This window comes from Ambystoma mexicanum, chromosome 7q (genome assembly GCF_040938575.1).
Source record: "Ambystoma mexicanum isolate Mex_15411 chromosome 7q, UKY_AmexF1_1, whole genome shotgun sequence".
NCBI lineage: Eukaryota > Metazoa > Chordata > Amphibia > Caudata > Ambystomatidae > Ambystoma > Ambystoma mexicanum.
Window position 1 is genome coordinate 808,536,825 of NC_090941.1, and position 24,133 is coordinate 808,560,957.

General features: G+C 46.0%; 1 protein-coding gene across 3 annotated transcripts in view; it reads left to right on the forward strand.

The window, feature by feature from the left end:
• The window catches only part of PGR (progesterone receptor), an 877,082-nt gene that overhangs the window by 660,414 nt on the left and 192,535 nt on the right, over positions 1-24,133 (forward strand). For 2 of the 3 annotated variants that reach the window (XM_069639098.1, XM_069639100.1), the window contains exon 8: positions 11,409-11,560. In XM_069639098.1, coding sequence (XP_069495199.1) covers positions 11,409-11,560 — 152 coding nt within the window. Of the gene's footprint in view, positions 1-11,408; positions 11,565-24,133 lie in introns of those variants that run through there. The other variant, XM_069639101.1, reaches the window with a different exon arrangement.

The following is a 24,133-nucleotide window of genomic DNA, read 5'->3' on the forward strand; positions in this document are numbered from 1 at the left end:
CCCTGCTGCCACTGCAGGACAGTTGTTGTAGATGCCAGGTGCATGTTTGCATTATGTTTTGGGGTATGGAGCATGATGAACGTGGCATCTAATTAGCATATTCCACTTTCAGAATCCAAATTGCCTGCATCATTTTATAATTAAACAGCAAAAAAGCTGAGGCTATCTCACACTCGCAGATCACATTCTGTCACACTGGGCAAGTGGAAAAAGGGATGCAATGGTCCTCGGCACAAGATTTGGTCACTGGGAAACAGTGCCAGTGTAAGTTTGCCATTTGCATCAGTTTCCCTGTGTTCAGGAAGTAGCAGACTTGGATGGCTGTGTTCACGCAGTGGCGGAGTATACCACGAGTCCCACACATTTCTCAAAGTGATTCTTCTGAGGTGCAGGGTGAGCTGGTAACTGTATCCAGATCGAGGCTACCTTCATTCGATACAAGCTGGTGACTTTCCTTTTAAGGGACAGCCTTCCATTTCAGTATTGTATATTTCGGTGTGACTAGGAAGCATGGTTTGCTCTCGTAACTTGGCAGGGGGACGTCTCCGCTACCAGGCAGGGGCTTTCGAGTGTTCTGTCTATGGATTAACCGCTTAAAGTTAGCGTGCCCTGATGTCCTACTGAGTTGTGTAGGTACGAGACCTTGCGACTGGCCTGTGGTGAGGCAATGTCCTCTGCCAGGTGCTAACCAGGGTGTCCTCCCCATTAGCATTCCCAGGCCCAACACCCACTGGCACATTCTGGCACCCAGACCCTAGGTCACCCTTCCGCTGGTCCCCAGACTCTAGCAGAGGACCACGCACAATGCCCACACTTAAACAATGCTCAGTTTGTTTCAAATGACTCAAACAATGTGTATTCTTAGAGGGAGGTTTGCACTAAGTCTGATAATGTATGTTTTGTTGGTACCACATGTTGGGGGGAAAGGTAATTTGCATGAATCACTTTACTAAAATGAAGGCCACTATCAGTATGTGACACATTCTCTAAACAACGCAATGCAACATTTTGACTTTTCTACTACATTTCTAAAAACAGATTATAAGGCCCCACACGCATGTACATATAGCAACTTATCTTACCCATGTCCAAAACACACGCATCTGGCATGCGCACGTCTATTTTTTTGGCAAACAACCAGTGCTGTAGTGTGGATTAAGTTCCATTTGATATTTTGATAGGTTTTGTCTAAAGTGAGTGTTTGTAGAAACCTTCATTTTGTAATTCATAAGGTTTGTAGTCTTCCATTTTAAGTTTGTTTGGAGTGTTGGGAATAATTTTAATGGTGATATTTCCAATGATTCGACACTTTACTTTGTTTTCTAAAACACTTTTCTATTTATATACATGTCAGGTAGCCAAATGGGATAACTGTGCTCCTAAAATATTTATTCATTATAAATTAGAAATATTTCCAAAATGAAAGCTGCATCAAGTATATCTTAACACCCCATCTGACAGTATTGTAAAACAAATTGTCAAGGGCCCCTTCCTGCACATTACAGCTTCAATGAAGTTCTTTCAAATTGTTTCATGATCAGTATCACATTTTAGTTATAGTGCATAAGGTGTAACATATTTTCAAAATCCTACTTCTTAGCCAAGGTATTAGATGAATCCCTTGCTTACAAACCTACATGTATTCAAATGGCCAACACACGTTTACACACTTAGGGGCCGATTCATGGAACAAACGTGCGCCGAAAATCTATGCGCAAGCAGGCGCAAGCGGAAAAAAAAGGCGCACGCGTGCGATTCATGGAAGTCCCTGCGCGTGTCTTCCTCGGGATGTGCGCCAAACCCGTGCATGGCGCACACGTCACTGCAACATCCCGAAAGACGTGCGCGACGGGCACAGTGAAAGTGCACAACCTCTGCGCATACACTAGAAAGTGGGCGGAACACGGGGCGTAACGCGCGGAATGGGGAACAACTCGCGAAAACAAGGGCGTAACTGGGGATGTACTGCAGGGAAGCAGACGGAACGCCCACACGCACCCGAACCACACGTATTCATGGAATCGAATAGGGTAAAGCCACGCACAGCAAAAGACACGCACAAGCCCAAACACGTCCGCCACACGAAGGCAGGCGGTAGCGTCCGTGTGCATTACAAAAGTGGCAAAATACAGCAATAGTGCCTGTGCGAGCAGGGTACGCGTATCTCAGGGGTGCGCGTGAAGTTACACACGCGATTCCATCAGGGTATGTGTATTTCGGGGTGCGCGTGAAGTTCCACACGCGATTCCATCAGGGTACGTGTATTTCGGGGTGCGCGTGAAGTTCCACACGCAATTCCATCAGGGTACGTCTATTTCAGGGTGCGCGTGAAGTTCCACACGCGATATCAGCAGGGTACGTGTATTTCAGGGTGCAGGGAAAGTCACACACGCGATTCCAGCAGGGTACGTGTATTTCAGGGGTGCGCGGGAATTTCCACACGCGATTGGGCCGTGCGAGCAGGGTACACGTATCTCAGGGGTGCGCGGGAAGTTCCACACGCGATTCCATCAGGGTATGTGTATTTCGGGGTGCGCATGAAGTTCCACACGCGATTCCATCAGGGTACGTGTATTTCGGGGTGCGCGTGAAGTTCCACACGCGATATCAGCAGGGTACGTGTTTTTCAGGGTGCAGGGGAAGTTACACACGCGATTCCAGCAGGGTACGTGTATTTCAGGGGTGCGCTGGAATTTCCACACGCGATTGGGCCCGTGCGAGCAGGGTACACGTATCTCAGGGGTGCGCGGGAAGTTCCACACGCGATTCCATCAGGGTACGTGTATTTCAGGGTGCGCGTGAAGTTCCACACGCGATTCCATCAGGGTACGTGTATTTTGGGGTGCGCGTGAAGTTCCACACACGATATCAGCAGAGTATGTGTATTTCAGGGTGCAGGGGAAGTCATACACGCGATTTCTGCAGGGTACGTGTATTTCAGGGGTGCACGTGAAGTTCCACATGCGATATCAGCAGGGTACGTGTATTTCGGGGTGCGGGGGAAGTTACACACGCAAAATCAGCAGGGTAGGGGTATTCCAGGGGTGCGCGGGAAGTTCCACACGCTTTTCCATCAGGGTACGTGTATTTCAGGGGTGCGCGGGGAGCACCACACGTGAATTGCACGTGTGGGCCCTCCCAGGTGTTCCCTCTACACCCTCCACGGCACCTGCAGGTGGCTCACACCACAGGGGCCTACCCTGCACATGTCCTGCAGGCACCCCATCCACCATGGCCATGCCCCCCAGCCAACCCACATGTCAACTTGCACTACTGCCCACCAACGCAGGTCCCCCTGCACCCCCAGCCACCAGGGGCACCAACCACCAGGCCCCCACCCATGTCTCCCACCACCCCCACCCCCCAGTCACCAGGGGCAGCCTCCACCAGGCCCCCACCCATTTCTCCCACCACCCCCACCCCCCAGCACTGTGGGGCACCTGCCACCAGGCCCCCACCCATGTCCAACTCATGTTCCCCACCACCCCCAACCCCCAGCACTGTGGGGCACCTGCCACCAGGCCCCCACCCATGTGCAACTCATGTTCCCCACCACCCCCACCCCCCAGCCTCCAGGGGCAGCCTCCACCAGGCCCCCACCCATGTCTCCCACCACCCCCCAGCCACCAGGGGCAGCCTCCACCAGGCCCCCACCCATGTCTCCCACCACCCCCGCCCCCCAGCAGTGCAGGGGCAGCCTCCACCAGGCCCCCACCCATGTCTCCCACCACCCCCACCCCCCAGCCACCAGGGGCAGCCTCCACCAGGCCCCACCCATGTCTCCCACCACCGCCACCCCCCAGCAGTGCAGGGGCAGCCTCCACCAGGCCCCCACCCATGTCTCCCACCACCCCCACCCCCCAGCCACCATGGCCAGCCCCCACCAGGCCCCCACTCATGTCCCCTATCACCCCCACCCCCCAGCCACCATGGGCAGCCTCCACCAGGTCCTCACAATCCCCAATCATGTGCGTTATGGTCAGCCTCCACAGCCAAAAAGCCCTACCAAGTAACCCATTCACCCACATGGAAATGGAAATTACATGTTACACCCCCAATGTTCATAAAGCAAATGAACCCATGTCCATCACACACAATGGTTGCAATTGAATGGGAAAACACCCAACATGACATGCATGAAACCAATGAGATGATACCACACAGTGAAGTATGAAAACAAAATTGTATTAAAAAAAGAAAAAATGCAAAAGAAATGAAACAAACTACAATGGCAATGAAAAAAAGATAAGCTGCATGTCCGTTTAAAAAAATAAAAACACCAAATCCTAATCCAAAAAAATGTTGTCCAAAGTCAAATGAAAAATAAAATCAATCCAATGAAGAACTATGTACAAAACTTCCAAGGGTCCATGAGCCCAACTGAACAAAGGAAACCTACAAAAAACCCTAACTAAAATGCAACTATATACAAAAAGTGGAGCAGTGTCCGTCGACTCCAAATCATAAGAACAAACAAATGAAACCTAAAACTAAAGAACTATATACAAAGGCGGCGGGCAAGTCCAGCGGCTCACTCCGTGGTGTTCCGGGCCAGGGCATCATCGAACTCCTGTTCGATGTCTCGGAGGCGGTCCTGTTCCATGGCCCCGAGGGTCCGCAGGGACGACGCCGTGTCCTCCTCCAATCCCTGCAGATTGCCTCGAGGCACTCGGCCCGCCTCAGGGCCCTCCGCATGGAGTTCTCCGCCCTGACCATTGTGAGCCGCGCCTCTTCTGCCCGCCGCCGCTCCGCATCTATGGCGTGGCCCAACCGCTGCCACACGGAAGACACTCTCTGTCCTGGGTCCTCCTGCCCTCCGGCCGATGCCTGCCCCTCCGATGTCGAAGGCCCCGAGCCTTCATGGCTCCCACCATGTTGCTGCTGCTGCTCTGCCTCTGCCCGTGCACTGCCTCCTGCTGCCTGCACATCCTCCGCCGGCTGGGGTGCAGTCGTAGATGTGGTCACCCCTGCTGGACGTCCGACTCCCGACTGTGGCAGGGATGCCTCCTCCACCAGCCTGGCCGCACCGTCAGAGGCAGCTCCACAGGTGACTGATGGGTGGGAAGATGGCACAGAGGACGACTGGCGCGTAGGGGGTCCAGTTGAGGAGGGGGTCGGAGCAAGCCCCATCAGACGGAGGAATCTGGTCTGGGTGTCCTGACCCAGCAGGCTGACGTGGTCAACGAGCCATTCGAGATGACGTGCAGTCTCTCCATGAAAAGACTGCAGGTCACCTCGCATGGCCTGTTGACGCAACGCCACACCAGCCAGGACAGGCTCAACCCGGACCTGGATAGCCACGTCCGCAGGCAGAAGAAGGCCAGTTGACATCAGCTCATCCCCTGCCTGAAAACGGGTCTGGACGTAGGCATCCCTGCTGGTGCAAGATGATGCAGGGACAGGATCGGGGACAGGATTGCACACAGGCACCTGCGCGGCGGCCTGTGCTGCCTCCTGTCCCTGGTCCTGCACTGCACCACTAGCACCAGTGGGATCCCCACCTCCATACCCTGTCTCTGGTGCTTGCACGGCCTCCTCCTCCACCAAACCCCACACCAACCTGGATGACTCCGTGCCATCTTCCCCTGTTGGGCCCTGTGGGGTCCCAGCTGCCCCTTCTGCTGCCGAGGAGTCCAACTCCAACCTCCGCCTCTTGGACCTCCCCCCGGCAGCTGCGGCCTGGGACGCGGCACCGGACTCCTCACTCCCCGACGAGATGACAACACGGGAGGGGAGCCGGGTCTTGCGTCTCCGGCTGGCGGTGGGATCCCCGCCGCTGTGCTCCACAGCACCTTCTCCGCCCTCTTCATCAGTTGACGCTGCAGACAGGGAGAAACAAAACACAGGCATCAGGGCACTGTACAATGGACACATACACACATGACAGTTGCACATGAGTGGCATTGGCAAACCTCAGACATGTCATCACAATCCCCAACACACATGTCATTACAACTCGCACACATGAGCCATACCACAGCCATATCGCAACTGCCACCACCATCCATACACATACAACAGCATGAGCAGCCAAAGGTGAGCCAGACATCACATGCAACAAAGGAAGTGTACCACACATGTACACACACCACCACACTTGCATGCATGTGTACACCTCTGCCAAGTGTCGCACTGTTCAGACGGGCATCCATGTCACATCTGCCAATCAGGCTTCCACATACCGCTGTCACATGCATCCATGTTGCATCACTGTTGCACCCTTGTCAAATACACAAACATGCACATGTACACAGTGCTGATACATGCAGCCGAAAACAACATACATGCGTGACATCACGGACATGTCTACTTACATACACATTCATCCAAACATGTGTGCCCACACAACTGCATTTGGCATGCAAGCCTACACACACAAGCACCATCCATGTCTCACACATTACAGCCCTCGCATGTGTCAGCCCCACGGCCCTGTACACCCCCACCCATACTCGACCCCATACAAACAGATGTGCAACCTGCACACTACCGAATAATCACCACACGCACTGCTCACAATCAGGATGCATGTACACTCACCGCTCGACTCCAGACGGGTCTGCTTCTCTAGGACCTGGACGTGGAGCGCTGGGGATATACGTTCCAGGACCCTCATCTGTTCTTCCGACAAGTGGCCCCGGCGCCCCTTGGCATCCGCTGCCTTCAAGAGGCGCCGGGCCTTGTTCAGGGTCCTGGACCTGAAGTCCTCCCAGCGCTTCCTGACATGTTGTAAGTCGCGGAGTGCCACCCCCTCCGCGTTGATGGCAGTCACGATGTCAGTCCAGATCCGAGTCCGTCCTTCCTTGTCGGCGCGGGAACTTCCGAATAGGGCATCATACTGCCCCAGGACTTGCTCCACCAGGACACCAACTTCGGTGGCACTGAAGCTGGTGCCCCTCTGCCTCTCTGGCCGGGGGTTGTCAGTGGTCACAGATGGTGTTTGCCCCGACATGACAACCCCAGAGGCAGGAGTGGGTGGGCAACTGGGTCCTGGGGCTGGGCTGTGGAGCGATGGAATCCCAGTCGGGAGTCTTCGGTTCCAGCAGGGGTGGTCACAGCAACAGCACCCCTGGCTGATGTGCAGGCAGCAAATGGCAGTGCACGTGGGCAGCAGGCAGTCAGGCAGCAGCAGATGGCAGGTGGGAGCGTGCTCGGGGCTCTGGGGGGCAGTAGTTCGGCCTTCTGGGCAGGAGCGTGGTCTTCCGTGTGCATACGCGTGGCCAGCTTGATACAGAGTGAGTTGGCACGTGAAAAATCTGCACGTCAGCGTGTAATTCGAGGAAAGGCCCTTAGCGCGTAAGCGCGTCTGCACGCATACGCATTTTCATTGGACAGAAGGCCCCTCAAGCGCAAGCGCCCCTGTGACGTGACGCGTACAGACGTGCATGCGCATTTGAGTGCGCGTGAAAAACTGCACGTCCGCGTGTAATACGAGGAAAGGGCCATGCGCGTATGCACGGCAGCACGCATATGCGATTTCATTGGACCAGAGGCCCTTAGCGCGTGAGCGCGTCTGTGACGTGACGCGCGCAGGTGTTTCCCTCATTGCACGTGATGACAGAACACACGTGGATTTCCACCAATCGCGTGTGAAAGTTCCCGGCACCCCGGAACACACGTACCCAGGCTAATCGCGTGTGGAACTTCCCCCGCACCCTGAAATACACGTACCCTGCTGATATCGCATGTGGAACTTCACGCGCACCCCTGAAATACACGTACCCTGCAGAAATCGCGTGTGTGACTTCCCCTGCACCCTGAAATACATGTACCCTGCTGATATCGCGTGTGGAACTTCACGCACACCCCGAAATACACGTACCCTGCTGATATCGCGTGTGGAACTTCACGCGCACCCCTGAAATACACGTACCCTGCAGAAATCGCGTGTGTGACTTCCCCTGCACCCTGAAATACACGTACCCTGCTGATATCGCATGTGGAACTTCACGCGCACCCCGAAATACACGTACCCTGATGGAATCGCGTGTGGAACTTCACGCGCAACCCCGAAATACACGTACCCTGATGGAATCGCGTGTGGAACTTCCCGCGCACTCCTGAGATACGCGTACCCTGCTCGCACGGGTCCAATCACGTGTGGAAATTCCCACGCACCCCTGAAATACACATACCCTGCTGGAATCGCGTGTGTAACTTCCCCTGCACCCTGAAATACACGTACCCTGCTGATATCGCGTGTGGAACTTCACGCGCACCCCGAAATACACGTACCCTGATGGAATCGCGTGTGGAACTTCCCGCGCACCCCTGAGATACGTGTACCCTGCTCGCACGGGCCCAATCGCGTGAGGTACTTCCCGCGCACCCCAGTGATACACGTAGCCCGCTTGCTGTGCTGGTACAGGGTTAGCGCAGCCCTTTGCGCTGGATTGGGTATATTGATGGCTTTTCCCTGCGCGAGAGGCGTGCTTGGGGGCGTAACTAGCGCTGCTGCAGGGTCGCTGCGCCACTGTGCGCCACGGCTGGTTTTGGTGGCTGGAATCCATGAATACGCTGTGCGCGGAAATGGATTCTTGCGCACGCGGCTGGCGCAGGGATTCGCACGCGCACACTGTGCGCCAGCCGCGTGCGCCACTTGTGCGCTGAATTCTATGAATTACCCCCTAAGCATTCTAACAGCAGGTGTTCCTTCAGGACATGATTCTTAATTCAGTTCAAGTTAGTAAAATATTAAAATCCACTGAATATTCCTATTTTCCTAATTCAAAGCATATTATTGATGACAGTCCAATGACTTCATGAATGATTCAGTAGAAAAAAAAAAGACAAGAGGAAGGAAAAATGAAATAAAACAATGTTTAGTATTTCTTTTTGGAGAACCCATTTGTTATTAAACACCCATCAAATAAATATGACAACGTACTTGTGAAGGTAAAGGTTACAATATATCAATTAGTTCCTACAGTTGATGACTAATTAAGACTATCTTAGATAATTTACATTAAATAATTCTAATAATATTTAATATATGTACACGCAAGAGAAAACTTCAATTGAACATATTATTAAAAACCCAAGAATACCTGAAATAGCAAATAGATGATACCTATGCATGTGACAGATCTCTTAAACGTTTTTGCAGGGGATAACCCATCTCATGTGTTATAATAGATGACTTTTCAATGATAAACAGTATAATTTCTAGAGTACCCACCAGGCGCAACCTGCAGCATTCAAATCACTTGTTGGGTCCACTGGACATGGAGGAAGTGACGCTGTGCCTGGGGCAGGGCTGATAGTCCTCTTCCAGGAACTCGGTAGCCCCTCCTTACCTCCATCAATTGCCACTCGCCATGGCCTGCGACTAGTGGTAGCTGCTGAATTATTTTGATTGGAAGCTTGCAAACATGCCCCATGAATATGCATGAGTGACAGAGCGTAACGAGGAAGCCTGAACCAACCAATGGGAGTTTGGAGTGTGTTCTCCCCTGAGAAATGTGTCAAAATAATGGGTTAGAATGTTGCATTTTACCCGCACACTTCAATCAGTTCTGTAGAGTAACTCATGATTAAATTCAATGGATGCAGAGTCAGCAACTGTGCACAGGAGCATTTTCCGGTAAATTTTCATGATGCCTTTGCAATATATACCTGTATTCGCTCAGCGTAAAAAACATGTTCATTCTGGCGGTGCCTATAAAAGCATATGCTGGATGCACGAGTATAAGCCAGTAGTCCCACGCAAGAACATACTCATGTTTGCTTAGCCCATAATGCGAACAAAACATGGCATGCCACTGTAGGAAAACATCCATACTGGCTGCACATATGTAGACCAGTATTCCATGTAAGAAAATCTAAGAAAATCATGTTGGTTTGGGCAATAGGCCAGTAAAACATCCTATTCCATTGTAAAAAAAAAAAAAACATCAATGCTGGCTACAACAATGTAGTCCCTGTGAGGAACCAGTAGTAAGACTCTGACACAAGGGCATTGTGGTGGCTGGGAAAGATCTTTATTTTTTTTAAAACAACTTTACTTATGACCCGGTACAGCGCAATACAAGCATGTCATACAAGAGCACAACTTAGAGTGTTATGATCAACGTCTAGATTTCTGTCTTTCCCCCTCACCCCCCCTCAGTTCTCCTTCCCAGAGGATCTCCGCCAATCCAGCGGCTCCTCAGGCTTGTTAGCGAGGGCCCCTACGGCCCTAGGAAGCATCTCGCCAGCTGGGACTGAAAAGTCACAGTGGTAAACTGGCTGTTGTATTCCAGGAATGGGACCCAACAGTCCGTAAAGTGATGTAGTGCTCCTTCGTTTGCCGCTGTGACCTTTTCAGCCACCAGGATCTCCCATACCTTGCTCCACCACAAAGATATGAAGAGGCCCTCCTGTGTTTTCCATTGACGGGCTATTGTTCTCTTTGCCGCCAGGAGTAGCTGAGTGAGTAGTTTAGCAGTGTTCCCAGCCTTTGGGTAGCACTTTGGCAAGGCCGCTCCCAACAAGATCCCCTCTGTATTCAGTGGCAATTGGCAATGGGTTATTGCAGCAATAGTTTGTGTCACCTTCTCCCAAAAAGCCTGCACCTTCGGGCACTTCTACCACATGTGGAAGAAGGTCCCACTGGCCCGACATTGTCTCCAACAGTCTGGTGGTCTTTTCCTCCACACTGTTGGGGCATATATTCAACCCATCTGAGAACTCCTGCCCTCGTTAAGTTGGAGGCCAATAAGAAGGCTCCAAAATGCGCCTTTTAATTGTTTTTGACATGTAAGTTGTCGCCAGACCCTCCAAAAAACGTTTTCCCCTTTCCTCAACCAGATAGGCTATCTTTCAGAGGTCCAGTCTGATTCGTGGTCATTGGTACATGTTCCCTGAAACAGAAACTGCTGTCCCAAACCCAAATCCGCCAATCAGGTAGCCCACTGGCTATATGTGGAATGGCAGATTGTACCAGGCAAACTGGAGCTAATTGTTTTTTGTCTACTTTTGCACACATTTGAAATAGAGTGCTGCATGGTGTTGTGCCAAATTTGCAAAAACACATTTTGTGGACCAGCCACTCCCTCCTTGTGAAATGTGTGCATTGATCTGTTCAGCGGTTAAGACTGTAAATGAGAACACGCCTTTGTCATCAGTCACAAAGTTAATAGCCTCCCAAAAAGGGAGCGTCACGTGTTTGTAAAATTCTGATTTAAATTGTGCTCCGACTTTTGTTGAAGATACAGGGCATGACTGTGAACGTTTGGCCTAAGGGTCCAATGCACCATATGCACCATATGAATGCAATCATATAGGCATAACATGGCATGTGTACAGAGAGTTATTATGTACTCATACTATATACCTTTTCAAGTAATAAGATAAAAAGAAAGCAGTGTTCCATATCTGTTCTGTGACGCTATTCTCTTTTTTTGTCTGTTCCTATTATTTTAACACAGCTTGTGAAAAAACTTCACCTGTTCTGCCTGAACACATTTCTCCAGTCTCGCACTCTGAGTATTGAATTTCCAGAGATGATGTCAGAAGTGATTGCTGCACAGTTACCCAAGATTCTAGCCGGGATGGTAAAACCCCTCCTCTTCAACAAAAAGTGAATCTCCTTTATTAATATTATTGAAAATATGTATGTGGAAAACCATTGATTGTGGGTAGATTATCAAAACTATTGACTATGACAATATGCTGAACAATAAGAATTTAGCAACCTGCAACTATCACATTATACATGTGTGTTCTCCATAATTGTTGTGAAACCCATGCAGAGGGATATGTATGCAAGTGACTTGAACTGGTTGATCCAGTTTATAACTTCGGGATGCAAATCGTTGTTAGCATATATTATGTTTTGGTGGTTGATGATAAAATTGGTATTGCTTGGGTGTATATACAATTATCAATGCAGTTTTGCCAGTTTTGGTTCAGTAAAGGTATGCAAGGATCATTGGTGCTCTCTTTCATGTTAATTAAATAATAGACCTGCTTGTGAGGCTACCAAACAAAAATAAATAGCTTGCACGCAATTGTTCATTTTTAGATATATCCACTTGAAAAAAATTGTTGCCTGATCATACATGGTTTTGACTTTTAAAATGGTTGTCCACATGCTTAGCAAACGTGTTGGATATTAAGACACAACATTGACAATTAATTACTTAAATGCGCTGGTGTCTCTGTAGTACAGACTTGGACCTTTTATGGCCATTTTAAATGGGGATCTATAGCATTATAATGCCGACAACATCAATAAAATAATGCCCTCCATCTCAGCTTCTGGAAAAGAAAAGACGAGCAGCTGCAAGCAGTCCAAAATTACTTTCATGCTGTTACATCCATCTCACTCACTGAGCACTAAGTTAAGCTCCCTTTTTGCCCAATTCGTCCTTTTCATCTAGAGGTTTGTGAAGTGATTGTGTTGTGTCAATGTGACCCAAATAGTTTCAGATTAAACATTTTAGACGTTATAAAGCTACAGAGGTTTTTCGCCCTTCTCACTCCAGCCTGTATTTGGGAACAGCAAAGATTGCAATGCCTTCCATGGGACTGCCAGATTTGAGAATTGACTTCAATGACTGCATTTGTGGTGGGCCTGGGGTTACTGTAATGTTTTCTTCTGACTCACTTTTTTCTGGTTCCATTACCCTCTGTAATTTGGGTGTAGTGACTGAATTTGCCACTTACATACTTGCATCAATTTCCTTATCAGGTCATCTGATTTAATTATTGCATACCCAACTTAATTTAAAATGTTTCTGGAAACACAAATATTTGTACTCTTCAAATGGCTTTGTTTCTATTGCCCCTCAACAAAAAATTAAAACAAAATTCTGTCAAAACATATACTCATAGCAAAGAAGGGATACGACTCTTTCAACATTCGGTAAGTACACTCTGCTCTTTTGATCCGTTATAAAATGCAGGTGGATGCTGATTCTCAAAAGCAAACAGTTGGAAGCTGAAAATGAACCAAAGTGGGGCAGTCAGTGCTCAGTTTCTGAGTTTGCACAGTCATGTGCAGGAAAATACTAGACATTCTTAAGAGAATTAGGCAAAGTCCAACCTTTAAATCTAATGCATTTCCATATACGCAAACTATGAAGAAAGGACCATGGCCCTTTTTCCTTTTCAAAGAACTAACGTGCATATAAAAGCAGTTCAAGGTTGCCAGAAACTCCCTAGCATCTTGATCACTTAAACATTTATAAATAAAACCCTACAGTACAGAGCAACTCTTTTGACCTCACCAGTACAGTGACAAACAATTTTTTCTGTAGTCAAGAACATTGTATTGAAGTTTTCTTAAAATGTGAAAACAAGTTAATGTTTACAACAAAAGACATTGAGTAGATCAACATGAGTAAATAACTATTAATTGATAGGTGTTATTCTCATTGTTAACACTACCCAATGTAGCAACCCTCCACTTATTCCAAACCGTTTTTTGCTTCTAAAGAGAGATAGCAGTATCTGTCATGTCAGCAATATTATAGATTGTGCTTTAAACATTCGTTTACAAGTCCATGCAAAAGTCGGACTTGTAAAGTCTTTTTTTAGCAATAGAAATAATCTTTAGAAAGGTTCCCCAAGCGTCAAAGAATCAAGTCAATTTTCTTTGTAAATTAAGACATTTTGCATTGTCCATATTTTCTTGTTGCATTCTTGTAGTGTTGACATCTCCTTTGACTTACAGTGCATGACAATAATTAATTGGGCTATTATTAATGCGTTTGAAGCTGTCAACGGACACAGACAAATATCACCCAATTAATCATCCAAGGATGAACAAGCAAAAAGTATTTCCAAAACGTACAAGTATCAGACAGCATATTATCTCACTCGGCTACCTAGGCCAATCCAATCCGCCATCCAATTCCGCACCCATTATAATTCCCCAATAACTTGACTTCTCACCACCATGTTCAAGATATGTCTAGTATCCTTCCTCCCACATAGAATAACAGACTCGTTCATATTCCGCCTTAGTTCATCATCAGTACTTAGTACCCTTTAATCTTCACCAATCTATTCATATCCAGTTCATCTCGTCTCTGTTGAAAGCATCCACTTTCATCCACCTCAAACGAGGGGCATTGGTCCGCGGCCCACTTACACACATTTTAAAGTGAAGGCTCCATTGTCCTATCTGGTTATAACCAGTACATTCCAAAGAATGGAGCTCAGTGGCCTTCACCCATTGCCCGGAAACGCCTCAAAAGTACTGAAACCTGTGTTTTACACTGCGTCCTTACATTTATTCACAAAACAAGCGTTGACATTGGCCAAAATAACGATCCAGGGGATATCTTCAATCAATGTCTGCGGAGATTTGAAAAAAAATAAAAACACTTGGACTCTACATGGGAACAGATATAATGGTACCATAAAACAGAAAAGTGCCATAACGCCCCTGGATACCTTCCCATTTCATTCATTTTACCTTTACACACATTTATTTGGACTCAAGATAATGCCTTCATATTTATCACTTGTGACCCTGAGCTGCTATCGCTGACAAAGCTATTCCTGTAACTATATTGCTCACATTGCTATTATCTTCTGAAAAATCTCCTGCTAGACACTGCTTGAGAGTTTGATGAAGAGAACTGCCTATTATAATTATTACCTCCAAGATTAGTTACATCCAATATTAAACTTACTTTGACCGCCCTCAGCACATATGTAAAAACAGTAATTGACACCTGCATCCTCTCCAACAAAGGTCTGGTTCATCAGTTGTATAGTCTTTAGTGTGGCCTTGGGTAGGTTCCACCTAGTAATCAATGTATGAATGTGTTGCATGGACTGCACACGGGTAGCTACTTTCTTCCCTTTCCTCCTCATTCTCTTCCTTCCGTCCTCATCAATAAAGCATGCTAGGTCCTCATGCTACTTTGCTGTTTAGGAGGGCAAACCACTCTCAATATTCATCAATAATTATTCACCAGTTCCTTATAGATCTTGCTTTTTAAGCCTGGTATTTGTAAATACTTGAAGTATTTGTAAAGTAGTACTTAAAGTAGTTGTTAGTATTAGCTGTTCAAATGGTGATAACCGTCACATTGCTCCATATCTAAACCCATTGTTCAAGACCCAGTGCCTAACTAGAAAGTATGTTGGTATCCATTTTAAATGTTTTAATATTCTGACCTTCAAATAAGTGTGGTATCAATTCACATCCCCTTTTTCATACTTGTTAAATTAGATCCTGTTTTTGAAGGGGTGAACTGTGGGTTGTCAGATCTGGGTCAAAGATGGTTAAAAGTTTACAGTTTAAGAACTATTATATCACAAATGTGTGTTGGTACTTTTAAAGATGGCAGTTCACACACAGCTATTTGTCTTTTGTTTTACTGAAGTGAGATTGTGCATCTCAGTCGTCTTTCCATTACCTCATACTCTGGACTTTTCCGGTGTTTCATGGAGTTTGGATTCATCCGCTCACTCAGAACCTGCATTTATGAAGCTTGATGGTATTTAAACTTGGATTGCAGTAAAACCTTACTTGACAGCTACAGATTATTTCCTTTCTAGATAACTTTGATGATCTGCTTTCGAAATTGTTTAATTTATGATGAATCCCAAGGTGTTGCCATTGCTTAAGATGGGGTTGCCCCTTTCCATGAGGCCAGGGTTGTGAGGCTGCTACCTGATAAGCTCCCTGGCGGTGGTACTCAGCGAGAGGATCTCCTGGGGAGGAAAAACCCCATTGAGAGTAGTGACCACTTCGGGAGAACTCGGTATCCCGTTGTTGCTCCCAACCTCCCTCAAAAACTTTCTCTTACCCTCCTACCAGGTGCCACAATATACTTTTGCTAGACATCTCAGGTGGAAACCACTGGGAAGGAAAACATCCATAAGTTATTCAATGGCAGTACTGGGATGAGAAAGAGGACAGGAGCAATGAAGATCAATGCTGAGAACCAAGACACGCAGTCTAGTCGTTCAAATCTACTGATTGACCCACTGTCATTCAAAACAGGAGAGGGAACGGAGCATTGGTGTCGTCTACCTCTCGCCATGAACCTGGGGTTCGGCAGGCTATGCGAAGGAGGTCAGACATAGAGAAGCAGACGGAGTCTGGGAGAGCAGCGCGTCTGCAAGGACCCAATGAAGCTTCCCACAGAGGGGGACTGGCGCAGTACACAAAACCCGCCATCGGGCTGCTACAGAGGCTCCCAAGCTGGAGAAGCCACAGAATACTGTGGGAGACCCGAACACAACCATAGAGTGGCCATCAGAACCCTGCAAGTACTAGGAAAACTGAGGCCGAGGTGGGGGAGGCCCAGAGAAAGAAAAGTACTAGGGAAACTGAGGCCGAGGTGGGGGAGGCCCAGAGAATGCAAGAAACACTAAGTGAAATAAGGACTAACCTATGTAAACATTTGCTGACATGCAGCAGCACAGTAAAGGGGATCTGGTATCCACATTGGGAAACATATTCGAGCAGTAAGAGGAAATACAAACTTTGCATTTACTGTTGACAGTCACATACCTTGGCATGGGCGTAAACCAAGGCTGTTGCATCAGGAAACATCAGATAATGAGAGCAGTGAGTTTGACCAAGCAAAGGGGGTCTGGGACCTGCGCTGGGGAGGTGCGCCCTGACCAGTGACCAAGAGAAATACAAAGCTAACATGCACAAGGGACATTCAGAGACCTGGCAGGTGCAAAAACCAAGGCTTTGGGTGGAAGTGAAACCAGAGGGCAGGACAATGAGAACAAAATCATTGAAAACCCCACTTGGCAGCAGAGTGAACCAAGAAGTGGGTATTGAGAAAACAGGGTCAGGGACCCTCAGCGCTGTGTGGGAGAGAGACCCAGGCTATTCTTTGTCACAATACCCTGGGAGCCGGATCTGCTCGCAAAGGGTCTGGAACCCTCAGGACGGCTTGGAAAAGGAGTGTGGTCTGTTCTTTCTTGTCGCAGGGCCTGGGAGGCAGGTCTGCCAAATATAGAAAATGACTTATCTTGAGCATTGTAGAGACAGAAAACACTTTGGATGAAGCTGGAAAGACTCTGGGGAAAGGGAAGCAACCCCCTGAGTCGTGTGGAACATTTGTTTGCTTTTCTGAATGTTTGTTTTGAACTGCAAAGCTGGGCTGCAAGAAGGCTGCCAAAATACATTTCCCTTTTCACATTATATTAAGTTTAGCGTGTGAGGGATAGGTTTGGACACAGCAAAGCAAACTTTACAATGGACATTCTGACACAGACAGTTTAAATAGCTAGTTTTGATGAGACAAGGAAACCCCTCTTAGAGTTAGGGTTAGTTAGGGTTAGTTAGGTTTTCCTCCAAATCCCCCCCTTCTTTGTTGTTAATAAAAGTCTTTGCCAATCAACATGCCACACTTTTGTTTGCCTCTTACCCATAGACCCTCAGAAATGGAATACCTAGGCAACTGCTCTCAGTCGAGTTTGACAAATCTAGCAATTGAGATAAAACTGTCCTTTTGAATAATGCTACCGACCCAAACCAATAGATTTCTTGTCTTTGTCAGGCACAAAAGACCGTTTTTATTTTAGAGAGGAGAGATGGATAGAAACAATTAAGTAACTCCAAATTCTTTGGTGTAATATGGGCACCTGGATATAATGTTGTGTTCCGTGCCTAACAAAATTATGTTTTTGGTTTACTTTTCTTCTGGAGTTTTGTTATATTTAAAGCTTCACACTTGTCAAGATTCGCTTTATATCCTGAGACTCTCCTGAACTTGTCGAGTACTTTAGGTGCAGCGGGAATCAACTGACGAGTATTTTTCAGTGTAAGAAAGATGTTGTTCACACAGAGTGTCAGCTTGTGCATTATGCCCCTGTCTTCCTCTTCACTTATAGCGTCCCTACTTCTGATTCTAGCAGCAAAGGGTTACACTGCCAGAGCGAAAACAAGTATAGAGAGAGAGAGAAAGAGAGAGAGAGAGAGAGAGAGAGAGAGAGAGAGAGAATGCACCCATGTCTCCAACTTCCTGTCAACATAGGCATCTATTTGCCGATACCCTAGGCATAGAAGCTGCATCAAGAGCAAAGGTACATTTAAAACATTTTCAAAAGCAATTAATCCCAACACTTTCTATTTCAGAAATGAGGAACGGCAGCTTGGCCCAGGGATAAGCCTTTTTCATGCAGAATGTGATTGGGGCCATGTTTAATGAGATGTATGGAGCATGTCAAATCACCCTCCTAACATTATCTGGCCCTGCCTTCCACCATAAAACCCGATTTATCTAGTTTATTATATGTATGAATGACCTTCCAGATATACAGCCAGGGGTTTAGTTTATCATTTGTCATCTGCATTGAGGAGAGGTATTGGGTGTTACCAGGACCATAGCATAGGGTCTATTCATTCCCTTTTCACTGCAGTTATTTCTGCTTTTCCTATAGCCGAGACGCATCTCCTTCAATCCTAATTTGGTTAATTAGATTGCTCAAAGGGTTTGTAACTGAGTCAAAAGAGTTTAAAAGACAATCACAGGAAAGCCACCTCGGAAGGGACCTTATTTATCTTCATGGACTTCAGGGCAATGCAAGTCTCTTCAATAGTAATGTGTTTTTTGAGCATTGCCATCATCCCCTCCTTTATAGCTGGAGAATAGCAGTCCTACAATAATTTGTTAATGTAATGATACTAAATTTGTTGAAAATCATGAGCATATAAATTCCTTCAGACAATTTGTCTTTCTGTATTGTTGCCACATCTTTCTTTGTTAGGATGATATGTGCATCAAAGGATTCACCCCTCAGCTGTCAAACTCAGCCAATTCTCTAGGCTTCATTGATAAAATTAGCATTTCCTTCCAAAAGCACATAGACAAAAAGGCACAACCTGCATGTGCCCAAATGCCCTCTGGCTTGAAGCTCTATATAAATAAATAAAATACAAAAATACAAAATACATAGCTACAAATACACACACGCCACAAAATCAAACCCTTCATTTCACCTAATGAATTCCGTATGGTTGTCCAAGCCCTCATTTCCTCACACATTGATGAGGGCAATGCCCTCCTTACTGGGCTTCCAGCTGCAAACCTGCCCAGTCAAGCAGCCCACAATGCTGCATCCAGCCTCATTAAAGTTGCCTGCAAATTCAAGCAAATCTTTAAAACACTGCAAACATTTCAGTGGCTCCCTGTCCCCTCCAGGATCATATTAAAACATTCATTTATCACCTACAAAGCAGTCTCAAACGGAACACCAACATATTTTGACTCTAAACTCCACACCTCAGGAGGCTCTCGCACCTCACGTAGCAAACCATCAAAAGGTTGGAGTCAAAGCTAGCTCACAAAGAGAAGACTTGCAATCAGTCTTTCTACTGTCACACCCCGACCATATAGAACTCAACCCCGGTAGAGGCTCAAAATACCCCCATCATGGTCCAGTTCAGAAAAATACTAAATACTCTCTGTTGAGAGAGACACATTTTTAGTATTTTTCTGAACTGGACCATGATGGGGGTATTTTGAGCCTCTACCGGGGTTGAGTTCTATATGGTCGGGGCGTGACATATACCTACCAAACTAATAAAATCCATCTCTCCCTCTACCAACAGTACTGTGCTACTGAATAAAATGTCAAGCCCAATTCTGGCACCCTCCTGGTGTTAAAGCCATTCACGGCTCTTGAGCTAACTTCACGTTTTATGCAACAAAATTAAATAAAACACAATTTCCTGGAGTCTTGCCTTTAGATCCCATGGCAATAATTTTCCTTTCTTATTACCTTGTGTTTCGTTTTGGTTAGTGTCAGTTCTGCTCTAATGGATAAAAGGTTATTCTATGCCGGACCATTTGTAGCTTGCAAAAGTCCCCCGAACATGTATCTCAAATTTTTCTTTCCAGAACTTGTAACTATCTGGAAAGTTTTTGGGATTCCCCAGCCCTTAATTCTTCATGTCTAGATTCTTTTTCTATTACATGTCTTAGCATTGTAGTCTTGAAAGCATCAATATGCAGCTTTTCTATATTTGCTTGGAAGAGCGACTAATCTACGTCTCTATATTTCTTTTTATTCAAGAGTCTCGAGCAATCACACCTAATTTCCATGTCTTGAGTCTCTTCTCTGATGAATCTAAGATAATATGGAATTACTGAGGAATGATTTGATATGTTGCCTATACAAGTTGTATGTGCTACATGTAATAGGCATTCAGTTATGAATTTTATTTCAGATTTTTAAAACACAATCCATAAAAATGATACAAAATCCAACAAACATAAGCAATTAATACTAAAGCAAAATAAAATACAAATTACGTTATAATATACTCTTTTACTGCTCGGAAGGTTTTTTAAAGCATATATACAATGTGAAAGCAGTTCATTTCTCAGCTATTGAACACAAATATATTTCTGCTTCTCTTAGATGTTTAAAATTCACTGCCTTGAGATTGGAAATTAGATAATTCCCTATGTCCCTCATACATATGTGTAAATTGGACACAAAAAAAAATGAATTTGGTACTCCAGGGAAGTACCATTACATGGGCAGGTGGTTAGCTTGATAGAGGTGGTCTTGCACTTCCAGTGGCACGTTAAGTAAGCTAATGGTAATCTATTGTTCTATGGTTGAACAGTATGCATGCTCCTCTTTTGAGGGGTTTCAAACCAATTGCTGTATGCTATAGCTCAATTCCTATATATTTCTGAATGGGCCTCTTCTTCTCTTCTTTAGTCAGCCTTTTCCAGCTCTAAAAAGGTCACCTTTAATGCCTTTATGTTGCTTGCCCCGAAATAAGCCTATTGTAAAATATCTGTGAGAGTGTCATAAATGTTAAATTTATTTTATGTATTATAGCCATGGACTGCCAAAAAAACCTGATTCTAACAAATCCTGTATGAATCTGTGAGTGAGATGTAGTTTACTATTTTTCAAAAACCTTACACATAGCTACATAGGTCTAAGATTGATTATGTCGACAATATAACCTAAACCTGACTCCCTATATAGCAAATAGGTATGTGCACCCAACAAGCGGTGCAAAAATAGATTGTCCTTCTTGCGGATTGCCAGTATGTTCATGTTGCCCCAGACATCTGCACCATAGCTATCGCTTGGTACTGCTTTTGCACGATAAATTGAAAGAATTGGATTCTTGTAAATTGTAAGATCACCAAGTTCTTGCCCATATTTTATTATTACACCTTTAACCGGTGCCATTTAAATAGCTGCAGTGTTAATATGTACCCCACGCTAGGTTATCAGATAGCATAATCCCTAAATACGGGAATTGTTTAACCCACGGTAACTTAACTTCCAGCGCAAATATGAACACCAGTTTTTATTTTCATAAGCTAATACTCTTATGTTGTTGCTTGCTATTTTTGGGGTCATTAGCTTATATAACTCAATGGAAACAGTGTTAACATAAAGACAAAATAACAGTGGGGCCAAAGCACAACATTCCCTGACCCCACCGTTGTTGTTACAAATTAGTTTGTCAAATTCCTAGCTTGGTCATGGCAAACCACAATAGTAATGGCAGTCTGATTCCTAATGTGTTAAACTGTTTCCATAATTTCTGTTGGTTAACATGATCAAACTGTTGCAACATAATATGTACATCTTTTCACTATGCGGTGTTGTTCTAATTTTTCCTGATATATACTCCCACCCCACAATTCTGGGTCAAGAAGCAAGCTGTGCGTATAATTGAAACTCAAATGTATTAAGATAAAATCAAAGGTGTCACCCTTACTTTATTTAGTTGAAGTAAGCACAATCCGATACATAAAGGCAGATAACTTTAATATATGATACTGGAATACTCAATATTGAATGAATTATGCATCAGTGAGAAAAAAAAACAAGCATTATCAGATTTATTAGTGCTCCAAAAAGGAAAATGAGTTATAGCTGGTCGGTTGGTAACCAGTTACTAATACCCACTCAAAGCCTAACTTATTTGGGCTTTACTGTAGACTCAGTTGACAATATCGGTACCCTGATCTCTGATGTCGCAATATGTCCAAGGCGACCCAAACCGCTGCTCAGATGAGAAAAAGTAGAATACGATACTGTTGGTTCTCGCTTTGTCCTTTACTATTCTCCATCATTGACCGTGTGGACAGTGACCACAAACCACTGCTAATAAAATTAAGGTGGCAGGGTAAGTCGGTTGCTGGTAGTGTGGTCTCAGTGACAATAGAGATAGCTGGGAACTCCAGAAGGGCTGTTAAATGGGATGACATTCAAACGCAAGTAATAAAACACTCTATTTACCACTCAAATCTCACTTTTATTGAACACTTATGTGATAATAGTAGGGGGGATAATGAGGTATTGGCTGAATATGACCTTCTGACCTATGAGCTCTGTCCTTGGTTTTCTAGTCAGGCAAGCTTTCCTAAACAGAGAAAGGGGCAGAAACCTGTGTGGTTTGACAACTTATGCAGGCAGACCAAAAAGGGCCTCATGCTATACCTTGCAACGAGTGGCAAGGTGAACAAGGATGTCTTGCAAACTAAGAGGAGTGTCTGTAAAAATGCAGTGAAGTCCAGGAAAACGGAATTCTTGAAATCTGAATGGGAAGCCCTTAACGAAGCTGCCCTTAATATGAATAGCAAGATCTTCTGGGCTCTCGTAGCAGATTGCAAGGGGTGCAACGACAACAGGCTTCATTACATGATCACCGAAGCAGAATGGTTTTCCTATTTCCGTGGATTATACCATGAAGAGGCTCCCTTGTAAGGTTCTGATCTTGAGGGATTAGCTGAGGCAGGACAGTTGTTGACTGATCTACCAAGCCAGATACTGTTATAACCACGGCAGCAGTCAAAATGTCTTAGCGAATTCCAAGGGGAGGAAGGCCCCAGGCCCTGACAAAATCCCAGCCAATGTTCTGAAGGATGAAATTTGGGCACCAATCCTAGCAAGGATATTTCAAACAGTAGTTAGCTGCAATGGCATCCCGGAATCATGGCGTCGGGCAGAGATAGTACCCATATACAAAAATGGGGGAAGACAAAACCCGGGCAATTATAGGCCCATCTCATTGCTTGACGCCTCAGGAAAACTATTTGCCAAGGTGGTCCTACAACATCTGCAGGAGTGAGTGAACAGTAATGGGCTGATCTCCCATCTACATGCTGGTTCCAGCAAGGGCTGAGTACAGTGGACCAGTGTTTTTGTCTGTCCACCATCATTCAGAAATTCAGTGTACTCAAATGTATGCGGGTCTACACTGTATTTATAGATCTGCAGATGGCCTTTGATCGTGTACCCAGGGCCCAGTTATGGAAGGTTCTCCTGAGGCACTGGGTTCCGACTGAATTGGTATCCCTGATCGGCAAGCTCTACTCCAACCACATGGCGGTAGTGAGGTGGAGCCAGGGAGGGGAAACTACCAAGCAGTTCCCGGTTAACAGAGGCATGCAGCAAGGTTGTGTGCTTGCCATGCTCCCATTTTACCTTTATATTAACTAAATCATCCTGGACTTTGTGGCAGAATGTTCCAGAGGTGAGCTGGACCCTACTAAACCTGGCACTGATGTTTATCCAGCATTTCTTTTTGCTGATGATTCAGTTCTGCTGGCTGCATCGCCCATGGGGATCAGGAAAGGCTTGTTCACAGCTGGGCCTGACACTCAATAGGACCAAAACCAAGGTTCTGTTGTTCCGGCCAAGGAGAACCAAGCCTGTGGTACTGTACTGGAACATGTCACCCACTACGATTACCTAGGAGTGAGGTTCATGGACACAGGTTCATGGGCAGCCCAGTCCAGCAGATCACAGTCTATCCTTGAAAGAAACAGTCGTGGCCTCAAGATATTCTTCGTCTCCCACGGAGAGTGAGCTGTGTCACCCGCGATATAGATCTATTTCATTCAGTCCACACCAGCGGTACTCTATGGAGCTGAGATATGAGGCCACACTAATTGCTCAAATCTGGGAGTAGCAGAGATACATTTTTGAAAAAGCTACCTAGACTGCCGTACAGCTTCCTAAGTGCCCCTCTCTTAATGAAATGTGGGCTAGACCCCATTACCTACAAGCTGGCATGGAAACCGGTTCTCTATAGGATCATACTCTGGGCGTCTCCTGGGCTTGCAAAGTATAAAGTAACATATGTGGATTCTGCGAATCACCCTGGTGGACGTTCACTCAAACTGGCAGGTATGAAAGAAACATGATGTAATCCACACAACCTGCCTTGTGGCCTCAAAGG